The 21,653-nt window shown below is 39.9% G+C and overlaps 1 protein-coding gene and 1 non-coding gene across 2 annotated transcripts in view; both read right to left on the bottom strand.

Annotated features, from left to right (window-relative positions):
- LOC126108232 (serine hydroxymethyltransferase, mitochondrial-like) overlaps positions 1–21,653 on the bottom strand; it is a 205,713-nt gene that overhangs the window by 23,302 nt on the left and 160,758 nt on the right. The window contains exon 8 of the mRNA XM_049913463.1: positions 4,323–4,578. Within this exon, the coding sequence (XP_049769420.1) occupies positions 4,323–4,578 (256 nt within the window). The remainder of the gene's footprint in view (positions 1–4,322; positions 4,579–21,653) is intronic.
- On the bottom strand, positions 16,446–16,520 carry Trnat-ugu (transfer RNA threonine (anticodon UGU)). The gene has a single exon. It is a non-coding gene; the product is annotated as a tRNA-Thr (tRNA).

The following is a 21,653-nucleotide window of genomic DNA, read 5'->3' as shown; positions in this document are numbered from 1 at the left end:
AAACCAAGCCAGATACATAAGTTTTGCCTATCTCATGAAATTCTATATGTAATTTCATCTCTCAATACAGGGTGTTACAAAAAGGTACGGCCAAAACTTCAGGAAACATTCCTCACACACAAATAAAGAAAAGGTGTTATGTGGACATGTGTCCAGAAACGATTAATTTCCATGTTAGAGCTCATTTTAGTTTCGTCAGTATGTACTGTACTTCCTCGATTCACTGCCAGTTGGCCCAATTGAAGGAAGGTAATGTTGACTTGGGTGCTTGTGTTGACATGTGACTGATTGCTCTACAGTACTAGCATCAAGTATATCAGTACGTAGCATCAACAGGTTAGTGTTCGTCACGAACGTGGTTTTGCAGTCAGTGCAATGTTTACAAATGCGAAGTTGGCAGATGCCCATTTGATGTACAGATTAGCACGGGGCAATAGCCGTGGCGCGGTATGCTTGTATCGAGACGGATTTCCAGAATGAAGGTGTCCTGACAGGAAGACGTTCGAAGCAATTGATCGGCGTCTTAGGGAGCACGGAACATTCCAGCCTGTGACTCGCGACTGGAGAAGACCTAGAATGACGAGGACACCTGCAATGGACGAGGCAATTCTTCATGCAGTTGACGATAACCCTAATGTCAGCGTCAGAGAAGTTGCTGTTGTACAAGGTAACGTTGACCACGTCACTGTATGGAGAGTGCTACGGGAGAACCAGTTGTTTCCTTTCCGTGTACAGCGTGTGCAGGCACTATCAGCAGCTGATTGGCCTCCACGGGTACACTTCTGCGAATGGTTCATCTGACAAAGTGTCAATCCTCATTTCAGTGCAAATGTTCTCTTTACGGATGAGGCTTCATTCCGACGTGATCAAATTGTAAATTTTCACAATCAACATGTGTGAGCTGACGAGAATCCGCATGCAATTGTGCAATCACATCATCAACACAGATTTTCTGTGAACGTTTGGGCAGGCATTGTTAGTGATGTCTCAATTGGGCCCCATGTTCTTCCACCTATGCTCAATGGAGCACAGTATCATGATTTCATACGGGATACTCTACCTGTGCTGCTAGAACGTGTGCCTTTACAAGTACGACACGACATGTGGTTCGTGCACGATGGAGCTCCTGCACATTTCAGTCGAAGTGTTCGTACACTTCTCAACAACAGATTCAGTGACCGATGGATTGGTAGAGGCAGACCAATTCCGTGGCCCCCATGCTCTCCTGACCTCAACCCTCTTGTCTTTAATTTATGGGGGCATTGAAAGCTCTTGTCTACGCAACCCCGGTACCAAATGTAGAGACTCTTCGTGCTCATATTGTGGACGGCTGTGATACAATACGCCGTTCTCCAGGGCTGCATCAGCGCATCAGGGATTCCATGTGATGGAGGGTGGATGCACGTATCCTCGCTAACAAAGGACGTTTTGAACATTTCCTGTAACAAAGTGTTTGAAGTCATGCTGGTACGTTCTGTTGCTGTGTGTTTCCATTCGATGATCAATGTGATTTGAAGAGAAGTAATAAAATGAGCTCTAACATGGAAAGTAAGCGTTTCCGGACACATGTCCACATAACATATTTTCTTTCTTTGTGTGTGAGGAATGTTTCCTGAAAGTTTGGCTGTACCTTTTTGTAACACCCTGTATTTTAACGGTAATCAGAAAAAAAAGATGATTTATTATTGGAAAATAAAACATAGCAGGTCGCAAATTGCACGTAACTAAATGACAGGTTTGCATAGCATTGGGACTTAATCACACAAAACTATGTAAAGAAATGCCCAAAATCTCAATTTCTCCCTACTAATTGACACAGACAAATAAGATATTCAAGACTTCATTGATGAATTCTGACCTGTAATGTTATATGATAGGCAGTAATATGCTGAAATATGTTTCCTACTGATCACTAAATATATGAGGTAGCACTCATCATCATCATCATCATCATCATCATCATCATTTAAGACTGATTATGACTTTCAGCATTCAGTCTGGAGCATAGTCCCCCTTATAAAATTCCTCCATGATCCCCTATTGAGTGCTAACAATGGTGCCTCTTCTGATGTACTTCAAAATCATTCTCAACCGAATCCAGGTACCTTCTCCTTGGTCTGCCCCGACACGTCCTAGCCTCTACTGCTGAACCCATGAGTCTCTTGGGTAACCTTGCTTCTCCCATGCGTGTAACATTACCTCGCCATCTAAGCCTGTTTGCCCTGACTGCTACATCTATAGAGTTCATTCCCAGTTTTTCTTTGATTTCCTCATTGTGGACACCCTCCTGCCATTGTTCTCTTCTACTAGTACCTGTAATCATCCTAGCTACTTTCATATCCGTAACCTCAACCTTGTTTATAAGGTAACCTGAATCCACCCAGCTTTTGCTCCCATACAACAAAGTTGGTTGAAAGATTGAACGGTGCACAGATAACTTAGTCTTGGTACTGACTTCCTTCTTGCAGAAGAGAGTAGATCATAGCTGAGCGCTCACTGCATTAGCTTTGCTACACCTCGCTTCCAGTTCTTTCAGTATGTTGCCGTCCTGTGAGAATATGCATCCTAAGTACTTGAAACTGTCCACCTGTTCTAACTTTGTTCCTCCTATTTGGCACTCAATCCATTTATATCTCTTTCCCACAGACATTACTTTTGTTTTGGAGATGCTAATCTACATACCATAGTCCTTACATTTCTGATCTAGCTCTGAAATATTACTTTGCAAACTTTTAATCAATTCTGCCATCACAACTAAGTCATCCGCATATGCAAGACTGCTTATTTTGTGTTCACATATCTTAATCTCACCCAGCCAGTCTATTGTTTTCGACATATGATCCATAAATAATATGAACAACAGTGGAGACAGGTTGCAGCCTTGTCTTACCCCTGAAACCACTCTGAACCATGAGCTCAATTTACGGTCAACTGCTGCCTGACTATCCATATAAAGACCTTTAATTGCTTGCAAAAGTTTGCCTCCTATTCCATAATCTCATAGAACAGACAATAACGTCCTCCTAGGAACCCGGTCATATGCCTTTTCTAGATCTATAAAGCATAGATACAATTCCCTGTTCCACTCATAACACTTCTCCATTATTTGCCGAAAGCTAAAGATCTGGTCCTGACAACCTCCAAGAGGCCTAAACCCACACTGATTTTCATCCAATTGGTCCTCAACTAATACTCGCACTTTCCTTTCAACAATACCTGAGAAGATTTTACCCACAGCGCTGATTAAAGAGATACCTCTGTAGTTGTTACAATCTTTTCTGGGGAGGACGACAGTTCAATTCTGTCTCTGGCCATCCTGATTTAGGTTTTCCATGATTTCCCTAAATCGTTTCAGGCAAATGTCGGGATGGTTCCTTTGAAAGGGGATGGCCGATTTCCTTGCCAATCCTTCCCTAACCCAAGCTTGCGCTCCGTCTCTAATGACCTCATTGTCGACGGAACGTTAAACACTAACAACCACCACCAATCTTTTCTGTTTCCATGTTTAAAGATTGGTGTGATTACTGCTTTCGTCCAGTCTGATGGAACCTGTGCCGACTCCCACGCCATTTCAATTATCCTGTGTAGCCATTTAAGACCTGACATTCCACTGTATTTGATGAGTTCCGACTTAATTTCATCAACCTCAGCTGCTTTATTGCACTGCAATCTATTGACCATTTTCTCCACTTCCTCAAATGTGATCCTATTTCCATCATCATTCCTATCCCATTGTACATCGAAATCTGAAACATTACTGATCGTATTTTCACCTACACTGAGCAACTCTTCAAAATATTCCTTCCATCTGCCCAAGGCATCAACAGGATTCCCCAGCAGTTTTCCTGACCTGTCCAAAATACTTGTCATTTCCTTCTTACCTCCCTTTCGAAGGCTGCTAATTACACTCGAGAATGGTTTTCCAGCAGGTTGACCCAAAGTCTCCAACCTGTTTCCAAAGTCTTCCCAAGATTTCTTCTTGGATGCTGCAATTATCTGTTTGGCTTTGTAGCACTGTATGAACCTTTTCAGTTAACAGTATTTCATAGTTAACAAAGTTTCTGAGTTAACTAATTAGATCACTGCAATTGTATTAGCATGTTATATGTAAGGAGCAATGAAATTCAAAATCCTGTGAGACCAGAAGACAGCAGATGAGACTCGATACTTAACTCGCTTCATCTCACAGACCTGGAATTGTCTTCACGCTGTCACAGTTTTAATGGCTAGCAGTTTAGACATACGTGAATCTTTTTGCTATGCTCTGAAAGCAGACAACCACACCATTCGTCAGAGGGATGGAACATTCACTGCACACTGACCGATTCTGATGCCACTGGGGGCCACGGCGCTCTTATCGCCCGGGCAGGTATTCTTGTTGACGGTGATGCTGGCTCTGTTGCACACGGCCTCCACTCTGGACCCATCCAGGTCCTTGGACGTCATATCCACGAGCACCAAGTGAGTGTCTGTTCCACCCGACACAAGGGAATAGCCACAGTCGAGCAAACCTTTCGCGACGCATTTTGCGTTCTGAAGTACTTGTTTCTGGTACTCGCAGAATGCGGGTTTAGCTGCCTGGAATAAAATAAAATTAAATTTAGAAACATTTCTGGGCACAACAGAGACATATCTATTGAAGACAAAGTCTGAATGAGTCCACGATGATATTTGACACTTTATTCATAAATGTACCGGGTGATCAAAATGTCAGTATAAATTTGAAAACTGAATAAATCATGGAATAATGTAGATAGAGAGGTACAAATTGACACACATGCTTGGAAAGACATGGGGTTTTATTGGAGCAGAAAAATACAAAAGTTCAAAAAATGTCCGACAGATGGCACTTCGTCTGATCAGAATAGCAATAATTAGCTTAACAAAGTAAGACTAAGCAAAGATGATGTTCTTTACAGGAAATGCTCAATATGTCCACCATCATTCCTCAACAATAGCTGTAGTCATGGAATAATGTTGTGAACAGCACTGTAAAGCATGTCCGGAGCTATGGTGAGGCATTGGCCTCGGATGTCGTCTTTCAGCATCCCTAGAGATGTCGGTCGATCACGATACACTTGCGACTTCAGGTAACCCCAAAGCCAATAATTGCACGGACTGAGGTCTGGAGACCTGGGAGGCCAAGCATGACGAAAGTGGCGGCTGAGCACACGATCGTCACGAAACGACGAGGGCAAGAGATCTTTCATGCGTCTAGCAATATGGAATGGAGCGCCATCCTGCATAAACATCGTACCTTCCAGCAGGTGTTTATCAGCTAGGCTGGGGATGATGCAATTTTGTAACATATCGGCGTACCTCTTACCCGTCATGATTGTCATGCACAGTCACTGACGTTTTGCTGTCCAGCGCCATCTGTCGGAATTTTGTGAACCTTGTGTGTGTGTGTGGTTTTTTTTTTTTTCCTAGTAAAACCCCATGTCATTCCAAGCATGTGTGTCAATTTTTACCTCTCTATCTACATTATTCCGTGGTTTATTAAGTTTTCAAATTCATACTGACTTTTTGATCACCCGGTATATCTAGAGCACTTACAAGGGTAAATAAATTATTATCAGCAAATTAGTTATAAAATTTTATTGTAATCAAATAGAAAACTTACAAGAACATCATTTTTCGACATAGTCTCCTTGTGTTTCAAAGCACTTGGTCCATTGTTGTACAAGCTTCTTGATGCCCTCATAAAAGAAGTTTCTCAGTTGAGCTGCTAGCAAGGAATGCACCGCTTCTTTCACTGCTTCATCCGAGGCAAATTGACGGCCCCTTAATGCCTGTTTGAGTGGACCGAACAAGTGATAATCAGAAGGGGCAAGATAGGGACTATATGGAGGACGATCCAGTATTTCAAATTTGAGTTTGTAGAGCATTTCAGCAGTGTGGACAGCAGTATGTGGACGGGCATTGTCATGTAACAACACCTTTTGACAGCAATCCTCAGAGTTTGCTTTGAATTGCTGGCTTTAGCCTGGAAGTAAGCATCTCACTGTAATGTACACTGTTTATTGTTGTACCCCTTTCCCCATAATGTTCCAGTACTGGACCTCGTGCATCCAAAAAACCATAAGCATCAGTTTTCCTGCAAACGGCTGGGTCTTGAACTTTTCCTTGCACAGCAAATTTGGATGTTTCCATTCCATACTCTGCCGTTTACTCTCTGACTTGTAATGATGGATCTGTGTTTCGTCACCAGTAATGATCCTGTCTAAGAAGTTGTCCCCTTCATTACCATAGCGATCCAAATGTTTTTTGCACTTGTCCAAGTGTGTTTGTTTATGCAACTGTGTAGTTGTTTTGGGACCCATCTTGCACAAACTTTATGAAACCCAAGTCTGTTGTGGATGATTTCGTGGGCAGAGCTGTGACTAATTTGCAGATGATATGCCACTTTGTCAATAGTTAATCGTCTGTCTTAGAGAATCATTTCATGCAAATGTTCAATGGTTTCTTCATTCGTGGTGGTAAACAGTCGTCCGGCTCCTTCATCGTGCGTAACACTTGTGTGACCATTTCGGAATTTTTCAATCCATTCGTAGACACTCTGTTGAGGCAAAACACTGTTTCCGTACTGTACCGAAAGTCTTTGACAAATTTCAGCTCCTGAACCACCTTCCGACCACAAAAAACGTATCACTGAATGTTGCTCTTCTTTGGTGCAAATCGACAACAGAGTAGCCGTGATTAACAGCACGGCAGTGATAACAAAACTAACCTAGCAGCTTGAAAATTGCAAAGATATAAAAACAAATAAACAATGCATGTGTCATCAATGTGAAATGACAGTACTAGCGAAACAAACAAAAATATAATTAAATTGTGGATAATAATTGACTTACCCTTGTATATTTATTTTATTGTTTTTTATTTATTCATTTAAACCACAGAAACTAGAATACATGTGTAGATGGGCTGTGACGTGTGATGTCACTGTGAACCCTCCCGCCATACCACCCTGTATTGAAACTTGTAGATACATTGTGTACACAATAGTTAGCTCACACACAGTTATGAATGTAATCGACATTTTTCAGGTTTTAGTGTATTACTATTATTGTTGTTATTATTATTAAGCTTTATATTAGTTAGACTATTTTCTTCTATGGTCAGTGAAATACTAGTATAAAGTCTCCAAACTATGTCTTATTTGCATTTTGTTAATAGCTTTGAGTTTTCAAAACAGTAAGGCTTAAATTAATAAAACCTGATGGTCACCAAATTGCCTGAGTCATCTTTTTAATAGTGACTTCAATAGGAATAGGATACTGCAATATATGTCTGACGAAAGATAACACTTTATAAGATATGTCATGTAAAGTTGCAGTCTTTATAATATCTTCAGACAATCTGTTAGAACACCATCTTTTCATGACCACTTGTTGTTGACAGTCAAAAAAAGAGTCCTGAATCACTTTTTGAACATGCTTTAATTTCATGTAACTCAGCCCTAGATTGAGACAATCCTGTAAATCTGCATTCTTTTGCCTAGGGTCTCCTATTTCTGTTTCCATAATATCTAGTTGGTTGCATAAGCACAAATTGCTGCATTTACAGCAATATCTGTTTTCATGGTTAAGGTTTTTCTAGTAGTAATTTCTTCATCAGTTAGTAATATGAAGGTCGACTGAAAAGTGATGCCTCCACCTCCGTAACTCTTCAACAGTTGGCAGCATTGGTATGCGGCAGGTACTGGCTTGTTCTGTAGCCTCTTCTCTACGGCTACAGTTGGCGGGAAACCTTAGCATTGAACAGTTGTGTTGTTACAGTGTAAAGTATGAAACCTTGCACAGACGGTTGGTCAATGCTATTTAAGTGAGGTGCAGTCATTGAATTCTTGACAGAAGAAGGTGTCACCCTAAAGGAGATTCATCAGAGAATGAAAGCAGTTGATGTGAGTACTGTGCGTCGTTGGGTGAGTAAGTTTGAAGGTGTCGAGGCGGGAACATCTGACCTGCGTGACAAACAAAGAGTTGGACATCCTGTGACAGCAACCACCAAGTTTCACAAGCAAAATGTTGTCAGATTGATTGAGGACAATCGTCATATCACTCAGAGAGAAATTGCAAGCACAATCGGCATTTCACAAGAACATGTGGGTCACATTATTGCTTTGGTTGGCTATCAGAAGATCTGTACACGATGGGTACCTCGAATGCTGACTCCTGAAATGAAAGCACTCATACCGGGTGAACAAAAATTTGAAAACTGAATTAATCATGGAATAATGTAGATAGAGAGGTACAAATTGACAGACATGCGTGGATTGACATGTGGTTTTATTAGAACCAAAAAAATACAAACGTTCATAAATGTCCAACAGATGGCGCTTCATCTGATCAGAATAGCAATAATTAGCATAACAAAGTAAGACAAAGCAAAGATGATGTTCTTTACAGGAAATGCTCAATATGTCCACCATCATTCCTCAACAATAGCTGTAGTCGAGGAATAATGTTGTGAACAGCACTGTAAAGCATGTCCGGAGTTATGGTGAGCCATTGGCATCGGATGTCGTCTTTCAGCATCCCTAGAGATGTCGGTCGATTACGATACACTTGCGACTTCAGGTAACCCCAAAGCCAATAATCGCACGGACTGACGTCTGGGGGCCTGGGAGGCCAAGCATGACAAAAGTGGCGGCTGAGCACATGATCGTCACCAAACGACGCGCGCAAGAGATCTTTCACGTGTCTAGCAATATGGGGTGGAGCGCCATCCTGCATAAATGTCGTACATTCCAGCAGGTGTTTATCAGCCAGGCTGGGGATGATGCAATTCTGTAACATATCAGCGTACCTCTCACCCATCATGGTAGCAGTTTTGCTGTCTATCGCCATCTGTTGGACATTTTGGGAACTTTTTTTTTGTCCCTTTTTTTTTGTTCTAATAAAACACCATGTAATTCCAAGCATGTGTGTCAATTTTTACTTCTCTATCTACATTATTCCGTGGTTTATTAAGTTTTCAAATTTATACTGACTTTTTGATCACCCTCTACTTGAAATTTTCCAGGAAATCCTCTCGCATTACGAGAATGAAGGTGAAGCCTTTCTCCATCTGCGGGGCTACGCCCTGTTCTTCCTTGACCTCAAATGCCTTTATTCCATGCAGATTTCTATAAGTGAAGTGGCTATAAAACAAAACACTGTTTCTCTACTTAAATAAAGTGTATGTCAGTTCCAATTAACTTTCTATATTGTTACAAACTTTGCCGGATGATGTGGCTGAGCGGTTCTAGGCGCTTCAGTCTGGAACTGCGCGACCGCTATGGTCGCAGGTTCGAATCCTGCCTCGGGCATGGATGTGTGTGATGTCCTTAGGTTAGTTAGGTTTAAGTAGCTCTAAGTTCTAGGGGCCTGTTGACCTCAGATGTTAAGTCCCATCGTGCTCAGAGCCATTTGAACTATTTGTTACAATCTTTCATAAATGGCTGCACACTAGATGGGAAGTTACTGTTCCCATAACCAACTAATAATTGCTATCCCAAATACATCTCATTAATATTTTTGTGAATAGTATCTAACAGCAATCGCTTATATACATCATATTTGTCTTCCTTGGAGCTGGAGACCTTCCATAGTACCCGAGATCCTTCATTCCTCTTTGTTCCATGGAGATTACAAATTTTCTCCAGCAGATAGACTGTGTAACTGTTGAGTAATCCTTCCCCACAATATGTGGACCGATGTTTACAAACTACCTGTGGTCTCACACATCTTTACTTTGAGCTCTATATTTGACGTACGTGGTACACGCCCTTCCATGAATGGAATGGGCACTACAACTGACTATGAACTAATACAGTTAATATTGGCAGTACTTGTATTACTGCAGCTGTTGTCACTAATAGTGACAACAATAATATAAATATTATTATTATTTTCTTTCCTTCCTCAGGCGATATGTCTGGTTAAAAATGGAAAGTGATGCGGACCTTGATCAAGTGTGACTTCCTTTGAACTGCACGGTATATGTTATATTGCATTTAGGAACTTTCAGGTTATTGAACACGTATCAATAATTACGGATTTCTGTAGTTGTATATATACGTTTGGATGTAGCTGTATTGCATTGATGTACTGGTGGATATTGTGTGGTATGACTCCTATAGTTGATAGTATAATCGGTATAATGTCAACTTTATCCTGATGCCACATGTCCTTGACTTCCTCAGCCAGTTGGATGTATTTTTCAATTATTTCTCCTGTTTTCTTCTGTATATTTTTTGTATTGGGTATGCATATTTCGATTAGTTGTGTTAATTTCTTCTTTTTATTGGTGAGTATGATGTCAGGTTTGTTATGTGGTGTTGTTTTATCTGTTATAATGGTTCTGTTCCAGTATAATTTGTATTCATCATTCTCCAGTATATTTTGTGGTGCATACTTGTATGCGGGAATGTGTTGTTTTATTAGTTTATGTTTTATGGCAAGTTGTTGATGTATTATTTTTGCTACATTGTCATGTCTTCTGGGGTATTCTGTATTTGCTAGTATTGTAAATCCACTTGTGATGTGATCTACTGTTTCTATTTGTAGTTTGCAAAGTCTGCATTTATCTGTTGTGGTATTGGGATCTTTAATAATATGCTTGCTGTAATATCTGGTGTTTATTGTTTGACCCTGTATTGCAATCATGAATCCTTCCGTCTTACTGTATATATTGCCTTTTCTTAGCCATGTGTTGAATGCGTCTTGATCGATGTGTGGCTGTGTTACATGATACGGGTGCTTGCCATGTAGTGTTTTCTTTTTCCAATTTACTTTCTTCGTATCTGTTGATGTTATGTGATCGAAAGGGTTGTAGAAGTGGTTATGAAATTGCAGTGGTGTAGCCGATGTATTTATATGAGTGATTGCTTTGTGTATTTTGCTAGTTTCTGCTCGTTCTATAAAGAATTTTCTTAAATTGTCTACCCGTCCATAATGTAGGTTTTTTATGTCGATAAATCCCCTTCCTCCTTCCTTTCTGCTTAATGTGAATCTTTCTGTTGCTAAATGTATGTGATGTATTCTATATTTGTGGCATTGTGACCGTGTAAGTGTATTGAGTGCTTCTAGGTCTGTGTTACTCCATTTCACTACTCCAAATGAGTAGGTCGATATTGGTATAGCATAAGTATTTCTTTGTTCTTCATTTATAAATTTTTTCTGTGTTGTATGTGTCATTAATTTCTGTGTAATGACTGAAGTTAATATTTTGTATATTGTTGGTAGGCATGTTATGGAGCGATATTTAGCTGGGTTTTCTGTGTCTGCTTGATCTTTAGGTTTCAGAAAAGTTATTCCACATGTAAGTGTATCAGGAAATTATTATTATTGTTATTATTATTATTACATTAATAATAATGACATTAATAATAATAATAATAATAATAATAATAATAATAATAATAATAATAAAGAAGCCTTGGACAAGCGCCGTCATGGTCGGGGATGACGCTTGAACCCTATGCCCGCCCACAATGGTAACGACACTGCTACCCAACTGGAAAATGATTTAAATCCAAATAGAGGTGTTTTGCAGGATATGCTTCCTGCAGCCACCCTAGAAGGAAAACAAAGACAGAGGATGAGATGGTCAGATGAAGTTAATCGACACCTCATGTTCTGTTATTACCAAGCAACAAACCTAGGAACCAACACAACTGGATACAGATCACAAGTATACACAACATTTATTACCAGATACACGGAATTAAAATTTTTAACAGAACAACGACTAGCTGATCAGATCAGTGTAATTATAAAAAATAACAGGATACCCCAGTCAGAATTAGAAAACATCAAACAACAAGTACAACAAATACTGGAACAAAATAATGTGCAATTAGAAGAAGAAAAAAATTCAGTAATGGACTCAAACATCCCAGAGCAAACAAACAAAGAACAAAATGCGTCAATTAAACAATCAGAGGAAAACAAAATCTTAAGACAGCAACCAGAACAAGCACAAATAGAACACGAAGTGACACACATGTTAGATATAGAAGAAAAATTTCAGCTGACATATATAGAATACAAAGGCACAAATACAGACATTAGACAATTCTTGCATAGACCACCAAATAACCCACAAGTCGAAACAACAATAACAACTATCAACAAAATCATACACAACAAAATAAATGAAAATACAACTATGGAAGAGTTACAACTACTGGTTTATGTAGGAACACTCACTACACTAAATATACACACTAGGCAGAGATCAGAACCAACCAATACACAGAAGAAACCCACAAAACCAGCATGGCAACACAGGCTACAGATCAGAATAGAAAAACTGAGAAAAGACATCGGACAGCTAACACAATTTATAAGAAATGAAATGTCAGAAAAAAAAACGAAAAAGGTTAGGTAAAATCTCACAACAAGAAGCAATAGAGCAATTAGAAGAAGCAGAAATTACAAGCATTGGCCAAACGACTTAGAAGATACAAAAAAAGTGAAAATAGAAGGAAACAAAACCAAACATTCAACACAAACCAGAAGAGATTTTACCAAACAATAGACAACAAACACATTAAAATAGACAATCCACCAAACATAACAGACATGGAACACTTCTGGAGCAACATATGGTCAAACCCGGTACATCATAACAGGCATGCATGGTGAATACAAGCAGCAACAGACTCATACAAGATGATACCACAAATGCCTGAAGTGATAATTTTGCAACATGAAGTCACCCGAGCAATTAATTCTACGCACAATTGGAAAGCCCCTGGAAATGATAAAATAGCAAATTTCTGGCTAAAGAAGTTCACCTCAACACATTCACATCTAACTAAATTATTTAACAGTTACATTGCAGACCCATACACATTCCCTGATACACTTACACCTGGAATAACCTATCTGAAACCTAAAGATCAAGCAGACACAGTAAACCCAGTTAAACATCGCCCCATAACATGCCTACCAACAATCTACAAAATATTAACTTCAGTCATTACACAGAAATTAATGACACATACAACACAGAACAAAATTATAAATGAAGAACAAAAAGGCCGCTGCAAAGGAGCACGAGGATGTAAAGAGCAACTGATAATAGATACAGAGGTGACATATCAAGCTCAAACTAAACAAAGGTCGCTACACTACCCATACATTGATTACCAAAAAGCTTTTGATAGTGTACCCCACTCATGGTTACTACAGATATTGGAAATATACAAAATAGATCCTAAATTGATACAGTTCCTAAACATAGTAATGAAAAACTGGAAAACCACACTTAATATCCAAACAAATTCAGATAATATCTCATCACAGCCAATACAGATTAAGCGTGGAATATACCAAGGAGACTCATTAAGTCCTTTCTGGTTCTGTCTTGCTCTGAACCCACTATCCAACATGCTAAATAATACAAATTATGGATATAATATTACTGGAACATACCCACACAAAATCACACATTTGCTATACATGGATGATCTAAAACTACTGGCAGCAACCAATCAACAACTCAATCGTTTACTAAAGATAACAGAAGTATTCAGCAATTATATAAATATGGCTTTTGGAACAGACAAATGTAAGAAAAATAGCATAGTCAAGGGAAAACACACTAAACAAGAAGATTACATATTGAATAACCACAGTGACTCCCTAGAAGCGATGGAAAAAACAGATGCCTATAAATATCTAGGATACAGACAAAAAATAGGAATAGATAATACAAATATTAAAGAAGAACTAAAAGAAAAATATAGACAAAGACTAACAAAAATACTGAAAACAGAATTGACAGCAAGAAACAAGACAAAAGCTATAAATACCTATGCTATACCAATATTGACCTACTCATTTGGAGTAGTGAAATGGAGTAGCACAGACCTAGAAGCACTCAATACACTTACACGGTCACAATGCCACAAATACAGAATACATCACATACATCCAGCAACAGAAAGATTCACATTAAGCAGAAAGGAAGGAGGAAGGGGATTTATTGACATAAAAAACCTACATTATGGACAGGTAGACAATTTAAGAAAATTCTTTATAGAATGAGCAGAAACTAGCAAAATACACAAAGCAATCACTCATATAAATACATCGGCTACACCGCTGCAATTTCATAACCACTTCTACAACCCTTTCGATCACATAACATCAACAGATACGAAGAAAGTAAATTGGAAAAACAAAACACTACATGGCAAGCACCCGTATCATGTAACACAGCCACACATCGATCAAGACGCATTCAACACATGGCTAAGAAAAGGCAATATATACAGTGAGATGGAAGGATTCATGATTGCAATACAGGATCAAACAATAAACACCAGATATTACAGCAAGCATATTATTAAAGATCCCAATACCACAACAGATAAATGCAGACTTTGCAAACAACAAATAGAAACAGTAGATCACATCACAAGTGGATGTACAATACTAGCAAATACAGAATACCCCAGAAGACATGACAATGTAGCAAAAATAATACATCAACAACTTGCCATAAAACATAAACTAATAAAACAACACATTCCCGCATACAAGTATGCACCACAAAATGTACTGGAGAATGATGAATACAAATTATACTGGAACAGAACCATTATAACAGATAAAACAACACCACATAACAAACCTGACATCATACTCACCAATAAAAAGAAGAAATTAACACAACTAATCGAAATATGCATACCCAATACAACAAATATACAGAAGAAAACAGGAGAAATAATTGAAAAATACATCCAACTGGCTGAGGAAGTCAAGGACATGTGGCATCAGGATAAAGTTGACATTATACCGATTATACTATCAACTACAGGAGTCATACCACACAATATCCACCAGTACATCAATGCAATACAGCTACATCCAAACGTATATATACAACTACAGAAATCCGTAATTATTGATACGTGTTCAATAACCTGAAAGTTCCTAAATACAATGTAACATATACCGTACAGTTAAAAGGAAGTCACGCTTGATGAAGGTCCATGTCACTTTTCATTTTTAACCAGACCTAAGGTCTGAGAAAAATAGAAATAATAATAATAGTGGCAAACAGAATAATTTATAGTTATACAACATAGATGTTTTTTCATACATCGAGTATTGGGAAAAGGAAATTAAGGAGACTGCATCAGCTAAGAATATTGGGAAATGAGAAGTATCAAGTTGGAAGCAGAGATGTACACAGATAATCAGTGTGTACAGAGTCGATGACTATCGTTATGTCATTAACTGTCTTCTGAGACTGGAGATGTTATTTAGTTCTCTAATACAATGCAAGAGATTGTTCTAGAAATGGGTTCCTGCTACTGAGGTAGACTTCGAGAAGGTGGCTGAATGATGGAATGGGACAGAAAGGATTTTGCTCTGATGGGAATGAGTGTTTCTGCCATGTTGTTTGCACAAGAGCGTTAAGGTTGAGGAGCGAGATGAGAGAGAGTGTTCATTGATAAGACAGTAGAGAAGACAGAGGACATGGAAACCTCTGCACTTTTCTGCATGCAATCAGGATAGCAGTGTATACTATAGTGAACTGTGATCAGAATTGAACATCACAAGATATAACAAACACAGATGTTCTTAACTAGCCCCAGGTGCTGTGAGCATTCTTGAGAAAGGCCTTGTGGGATAACATTGCTGTAATCAATAACTGGAAATGTAAGTGTTTGTACAAGTTTCATTTTCAGGTCAAGAGGGTAGAGCTTCTTATATATTTGTAGGGTATGGAGGGATTCTGATGCCTTCCTGCACATTGCAATTATGTGTGAGGTCCAATTTAGATTTTCATCTATTATTACTCCTAGACCCTTTGCTGGACGAGAGAAGCTGACATATACTACACAATTCACAATTACCAGTTTCAGGTAACTGTCATCGTCAGATCTGTTACAAAAATAGAAAAAGAAAAAAGAAACACTAAAGCGAGAAAATAAGTTAAACTAACTGAGGGCTAAATATACAGAAAATCTAAGAATATCTTATATACTTCAACAGACATTGCTATAGCCAGCGTAGGGCACTAGTGGCAAGGTATGTAAGTGATCAAGATCATAAATTCAGTAGCCTCAAGTAAAATATGCATGGTCAAAAACTAAAACAACCTCACACAGCACAATGTGTCTAGCAATAAAACATAAAATTCAATGCAGTATGTCAAACTAAAATCTATTCTTAAAGTCTGAATAAAATGTGTGAAAAGTAATAGAGGTTATTAATATGAAACTTTCTAGCATGACAAAGTAAATGAAACATCAGTAGAACAGAAAACTAGTCCAAACTGCAAATTTTTAACTATATGAAGATCGTAACTGTTCCGAAAGAACAGATACAAATGATGACCATGCAGCTTCTCTAGAAAGAAATGATAATCAATCAAAACCCTCAGCTGCCAATAGGTGCTGTACATATAACTCAATGGGAACAGCTGAAAATGTGTGCCCCAACCGGGACTCAAACCCGGGATCTCCTGCTTACATGGCAGATGCTCTATCCATCTGAGCCACCGAGGGCACAGAGGATAGCGCGACTGCAGGGACTTATCCCTTGCACGCTACCTGTGAGACCCACATCTCAACTATCCACAACCTATATTCGTAATGTTCCTACAGGATAATTGCCCATTCACTCATTACTCGCACCAACTAAAGTGACGATTCCTGTAACAGTTTGGGCAAAGAGTGTGCATTTGCACAGAAGAAGGTCAATGGTCGGGTAGCCTTTAGGAACATTACGTATGTAGATTGTGGACAGTTGGGAATGTGGGTGTCACGGGAGGCGTGCAAGGGATAAGTCCCTGCAGTCGCGCTATCCTCTGTGCCCGCGGTGTCTCAGATGGATAGAGCGTCTGGCAGGTGAGCAGGAGATCCCGGGTTCGAGTACTGGTCGGAGCATGCATTTTCACCCTTCCCCATCGAGGTATATGAACAACACCTGTTGGCAGCTGAGGGCTCAAATCCTTTTTTTTTTTTTTTTTGTTCGTCTGATGTTTAGTTTCAGGCCAACCCATTTTCAAATCATCATAGTCGAAAATGGCATTTCAGAAGATGTCAAAAATGTGCAATGAGCACCAATGAGCACTTACAGTGCATACAATTATCTGTATGCACTGTAAATGGTCATTGCACATTTTTGACATCTTCAGAAATGCCATTTTCGACTACAATGATTTGAAAATGGGTCCACCCCAAAACTAGTCCTTAAATGAATAAAAAGTAAAAATTTGCAACTCGGACAGGTTTTTCGTTCTACTGATTAATGGAAGTTGCGGGCCCAAGCTACTCCAGAGTGCTGGAAGTTCATAAATGAAGTGTGACATTGCGTGAAAGATGGTTAATGGAACAATAATTATTTAATTACAAGTCTCAGTGTTTGATAGCACACTCCAATACAAAGCAGCTGGCACTGTCTTGTGGCTTCTCAGTAGAACGTAACTGTTTCCTGTGCTGGTGTTTGTGGAAGGAGGTCCAATCTCTGTGCTGCCAGTTGCCACAGCGTACATGGCCACATGCCGACCTGCTGCAGGGTGTGATGCTGTTCAGAATATTAAGTTCTCGAATACATCAAAATAGGCATTCACATTAAACCCACTCTGTTTGTTAAGTGATAACACCATTTGCTAATTTCTGTCTTTATAGATTTCCATTTCCTCCAACAAGTTGAACAACAGCTTTTTTTGGTGCCCTGTGCGACACTTCCTACGCCATCATCAGCACTCATTATGTACGAGGTGCATTCAAGTTCTAAGGCCTCCGATTTTTTTTCTCCGGACTGGAAAGAGATAGAAACATGCGCATTGTTTTAAAATGAGGCCGCGTTCGTTGTCAATACATCCCAGAGATGGCAGCACCGTACGGCAGATGGTATTTTACCGCCAGCGGCGAGAATGAGAACTGTTTTAAATACTTAAAATTGCGACGTTTTCCTTACTTGAACAGTGTGCAATCATTCGTTTTCTGAATTTGCCTGGTGTGAAACCAATTGAAATTCATCGACAGTTGAAGGAGACGTGTGGTGACGGAGTTATGGATGTGTCGAAAGTGCGTTCGTGGGTGCGACAGTTTAATGAAGGCAGAACATTGTGTGACGACAAACCGAAACAAACCTCGGGCTCGCACAAGCCGGTCTGACGACATGATCGAGAAAGTGGAGAGAATTGTTTTGAGGGCTCGCCGAATGACTGTTGAACTGACTGTTGAACGGATCGCATCCAGAGCTGGCAATTTCTGTGGGTTCTGTGCACACAATCCTGCATGATGACCTGAAAATGCAAAAAGTGTCATCCAGGTGGGTGCCACGAATGCTGACGGATGACCACATGGCTGCCCGTGTGGTATGTTGCCGAGCAATGTTGATGCGCAACGACAGCACGAATGGGACTTTCTTTTCGTCGGTTGTGACAATGGATGAGACGTGGATGCTATTTTTCAATCCAGAAACAAAGCACCAGTCAGCTCAATGGACGCACACAGATTCACCACCACCAAAAAAATTTCGGGTAATCGCCAATACTGAAAAAATGATGGTGTCCACGTTCTGGGACAGCGAGGGCATAATCCTTACCCATTGCATTCCAAAGGGCACTACGGTAACAGGTGCATCCTACTAAAATGTTTTGAAGAACAAATTCCTTCCTGCACTGCAACAAAAACGTCCAGGAAGGGCTACACGTGTGCTGGTTCAACAAGACAACGCACCCGCAAATTGAGCTAACGTTACGCAACAGTTTCTTCGCGATAACAACTTTGATGTGATTCCTCATGCTCCCTACTCACCTGACCTGGCTCCTAGTGACTTTTGGCTTTTTCCAACAATGAAAGACACTCTCCATGGCCGCACATTCACCAGCTGTGCTGCTATTGCCTCAGCTATTTTCCAGTGGTCAAAACAGACTCCTAAAGAAGCCTTCGCCGCTTCCACAGAATCGTGGCGTCAGCGTTGTGAAAAATGTGTACGTCTGCAGGGCAATTACGTCGAGAAGTAACGCCAGTTTCATCGATTTCGGGTGAGTAGTTAGTTAGAAAAAAAATCGAAGGCCTTAGAACTTGAATGCACCTCGTACAAGGTCTATTCGAAAAATTCTGGAACATTCAGAATTTCGTGCCAAGGGTGTGTTGGAGTGAAATGTGGTCAGCATCCCTGCACATGCCTGTGTTTAATGTGTAACTTCCAGAAGTTTTATTGTTGTATGACTGTTAGTTATTATTCAGTGCCGTATTGAGTAGAACGTCGTGTCGCACAGTTTGCGATTTCCGAGATGGCAGAGCTAGAGGAACAATGTGTCTGCATTAAATTTTACGTAAAACTTAAGAAAACCTTTCCAAAGACACACCAAATGATTCAAGAAGCATACAGTGATGAGTGCTCCAACTGTACTCTGTTTTAAAAATGTTCACACAGTTTAAAAATGGCCAGATGGAAGTTAAAATGACCCTAATTCAGGACACCCTTCGATAATTTCCAACGATGCTCAAGTCATGAAAATCAACAAAATTGTATATGCCAATCAAAGAATCCAAGCCATCCAAGAGATTGCAGAAGAATGTAACATTACAGTTGAATCGTTCACCAAATCCTGACACAGCATCTTGGAATGTATCATGTTGCCACCCAAGTTCACCCCACGGCTCGTGAGTCAACGCCAGAAAGATCTCCGCCTCACAATATGTGAAGAGCTTATGGATTTTGCAAATGAGAACAAGGTGTTCATCAAGAAAATCATAAATGGTGATGAGATGTGGGTCTACAGTTACAATGTTGATGTTGAGACCAAGGTTCAGTCTTCACGATGGGTTGGGAGGCCAAATGTCAAACCCATGCTGACAGTTTTCTTTGACTTGGAAGGATTAGTTCATTATGGATTTGTGCCACAGGTACAAACTGTTAATCAATGATACTATCACAAGCTGTATTGTGACACCTGCAAGAAAATGTGAAACGTGGCGAGACAATTGATAACCCTTGCGTCACGATAACGCACCCACACATTCACCCTGTTGGTGCATGACTATTGCACAAAAAACAGAATAACTGTGCTGTCTCATCCTCGATACTCTCCATACGTGGACCCTGCTGACTTTATTCCAAAGTTGAAAACCCTGTTGAAAGGACGGAAGATCTGCAACGACACATGAGAGAAAACAAATGGCTCAAATGGCTCTGAGCACTATGGGACTTAACTTCTGAGGTCATCAGTCCCCTAGAACTTAGAACTACTTAAACCTAACTAACCTAACGACATCACACACATCCATGCCTGAGGCAGGATTCGAACCTGCGACTGCAGCGGTTGCGCGGTTCCAGAATGTAGTGCCTAGAATTCCCAGAAAGTGCTTCCCACAATCCAGCGAGAGGTGTACCAAGACCTCTTCCAGAAGTTAAAATGGTGTTGGGAGTGGTTGTATCAGTTCTGGAGGAGAGTATTTTGAAGGAGACCATACAAAATAGGTAAAAGCTAAGTGGAGAAAAATTTTGTGGACAAAGTTACAGAATTTTTTGAAGAGACCTTGTACTTACATATACACATTTTTTGGTCTCAGAAAACTTTAAATGGTGTGTAAATCTGGCAGGGCATGAAAATCTCTATCCTTGTCTGCCTGCAGCCAGGACTTCGAAGAGCAATTGAATGGAATGGACAGTGTCTCGAAAGGAGGATATAAGATGGCCACCAAGAAAAGCATAATGAGGATAATGGAATGTAGTCAAATTAAATCAGCTGATGCTGTGGGAATTAGGATAGGGGACACTGAAAGAAGTAGATGAGTTTTGCTATTTGGGCAGCAAAATAACTGATGATGGTCAGAGTAGACAGAATAAAAAATGTATACTGGCAATGGCAAGAAAAATGTTTCTAAAAACGAGAAATTTCTCAACATCGAGTAGAGATTTAAAAGTTAGGAAGTCTTTTCTGAAAGTATTTGTATGGAGTGTAGCCAAGTAGGGGAAGCGAAACATGGACAGTAACAGTTTAGACAAGAAGAGAACAGAAGTGCCTCAAATGTGGTGCTACAGAAGAAAGCTGAAGATTACCTGTGTAGATGTTGTAAAATGAGGAGGTACTGATTAGAATTGAGAAGCAGAGAAATGTGTGGCACAGCCTGACTAGAAGAAGGGATTGGGTAGTAGGACACATTCGAAGCATCAAGAGATCACCAAATTAGTACTAGAGGGAAGTGTGGAGGGTAAAAATTATAGAGGGAGAAGAAGAGATAAATACAGTAATCATATTTAGAAGGATATATGTTGCAGCAGTTACTTGGAGATGAAGAGGCTTGCACAGGATAGAGTACGAGGTGCATTCAAGTTCTAAGCCCTCCGATTTTTTTTTCTAATTAACTACTCACCTGAAATCGATGAAACTGGTGTTACTTCTCGACGTAATCGCCCTGCAGACGTACACATTTTTCACAACGCTGACGCCATGATTCCATGGCAGCGGTGAAGGCTTCCTTAGGAGTCTGTTTTGACCACTGGAAAATCGCCGAGGCAACAGCAGCACGGCTGGTGAATGTGTGGCCACGGAGAGTGTCTTTCGTTGTTGGAAAAAACCAAAAGTCACTAGGAGCCAGGACAGGTGAGTAGGGAGCATGAGGAATCACTTCAAAGTTGTTATCACGAAGAAACTGTTGCGCAACGTTAGCTCGATGT

This window comes from Schistocerca cancellata, chromosome 11, assembly GCF_023864275.1.
Source record: "Schistocerca cancellata isolate TAMUIC-IGC-003103 chromosome 11, iqSchCanc2.1, whole genome shotgun sequence".
Lineage (NCBI taxonomy): Eukaryota > Metazoa > Arthropoda > Insecta > Orthoptera > Acrididae > Schistocerca > Schistocerca cancellata.
This window is presented reverse-complemented; position numbering and strand designations above follow the sequence as displayed.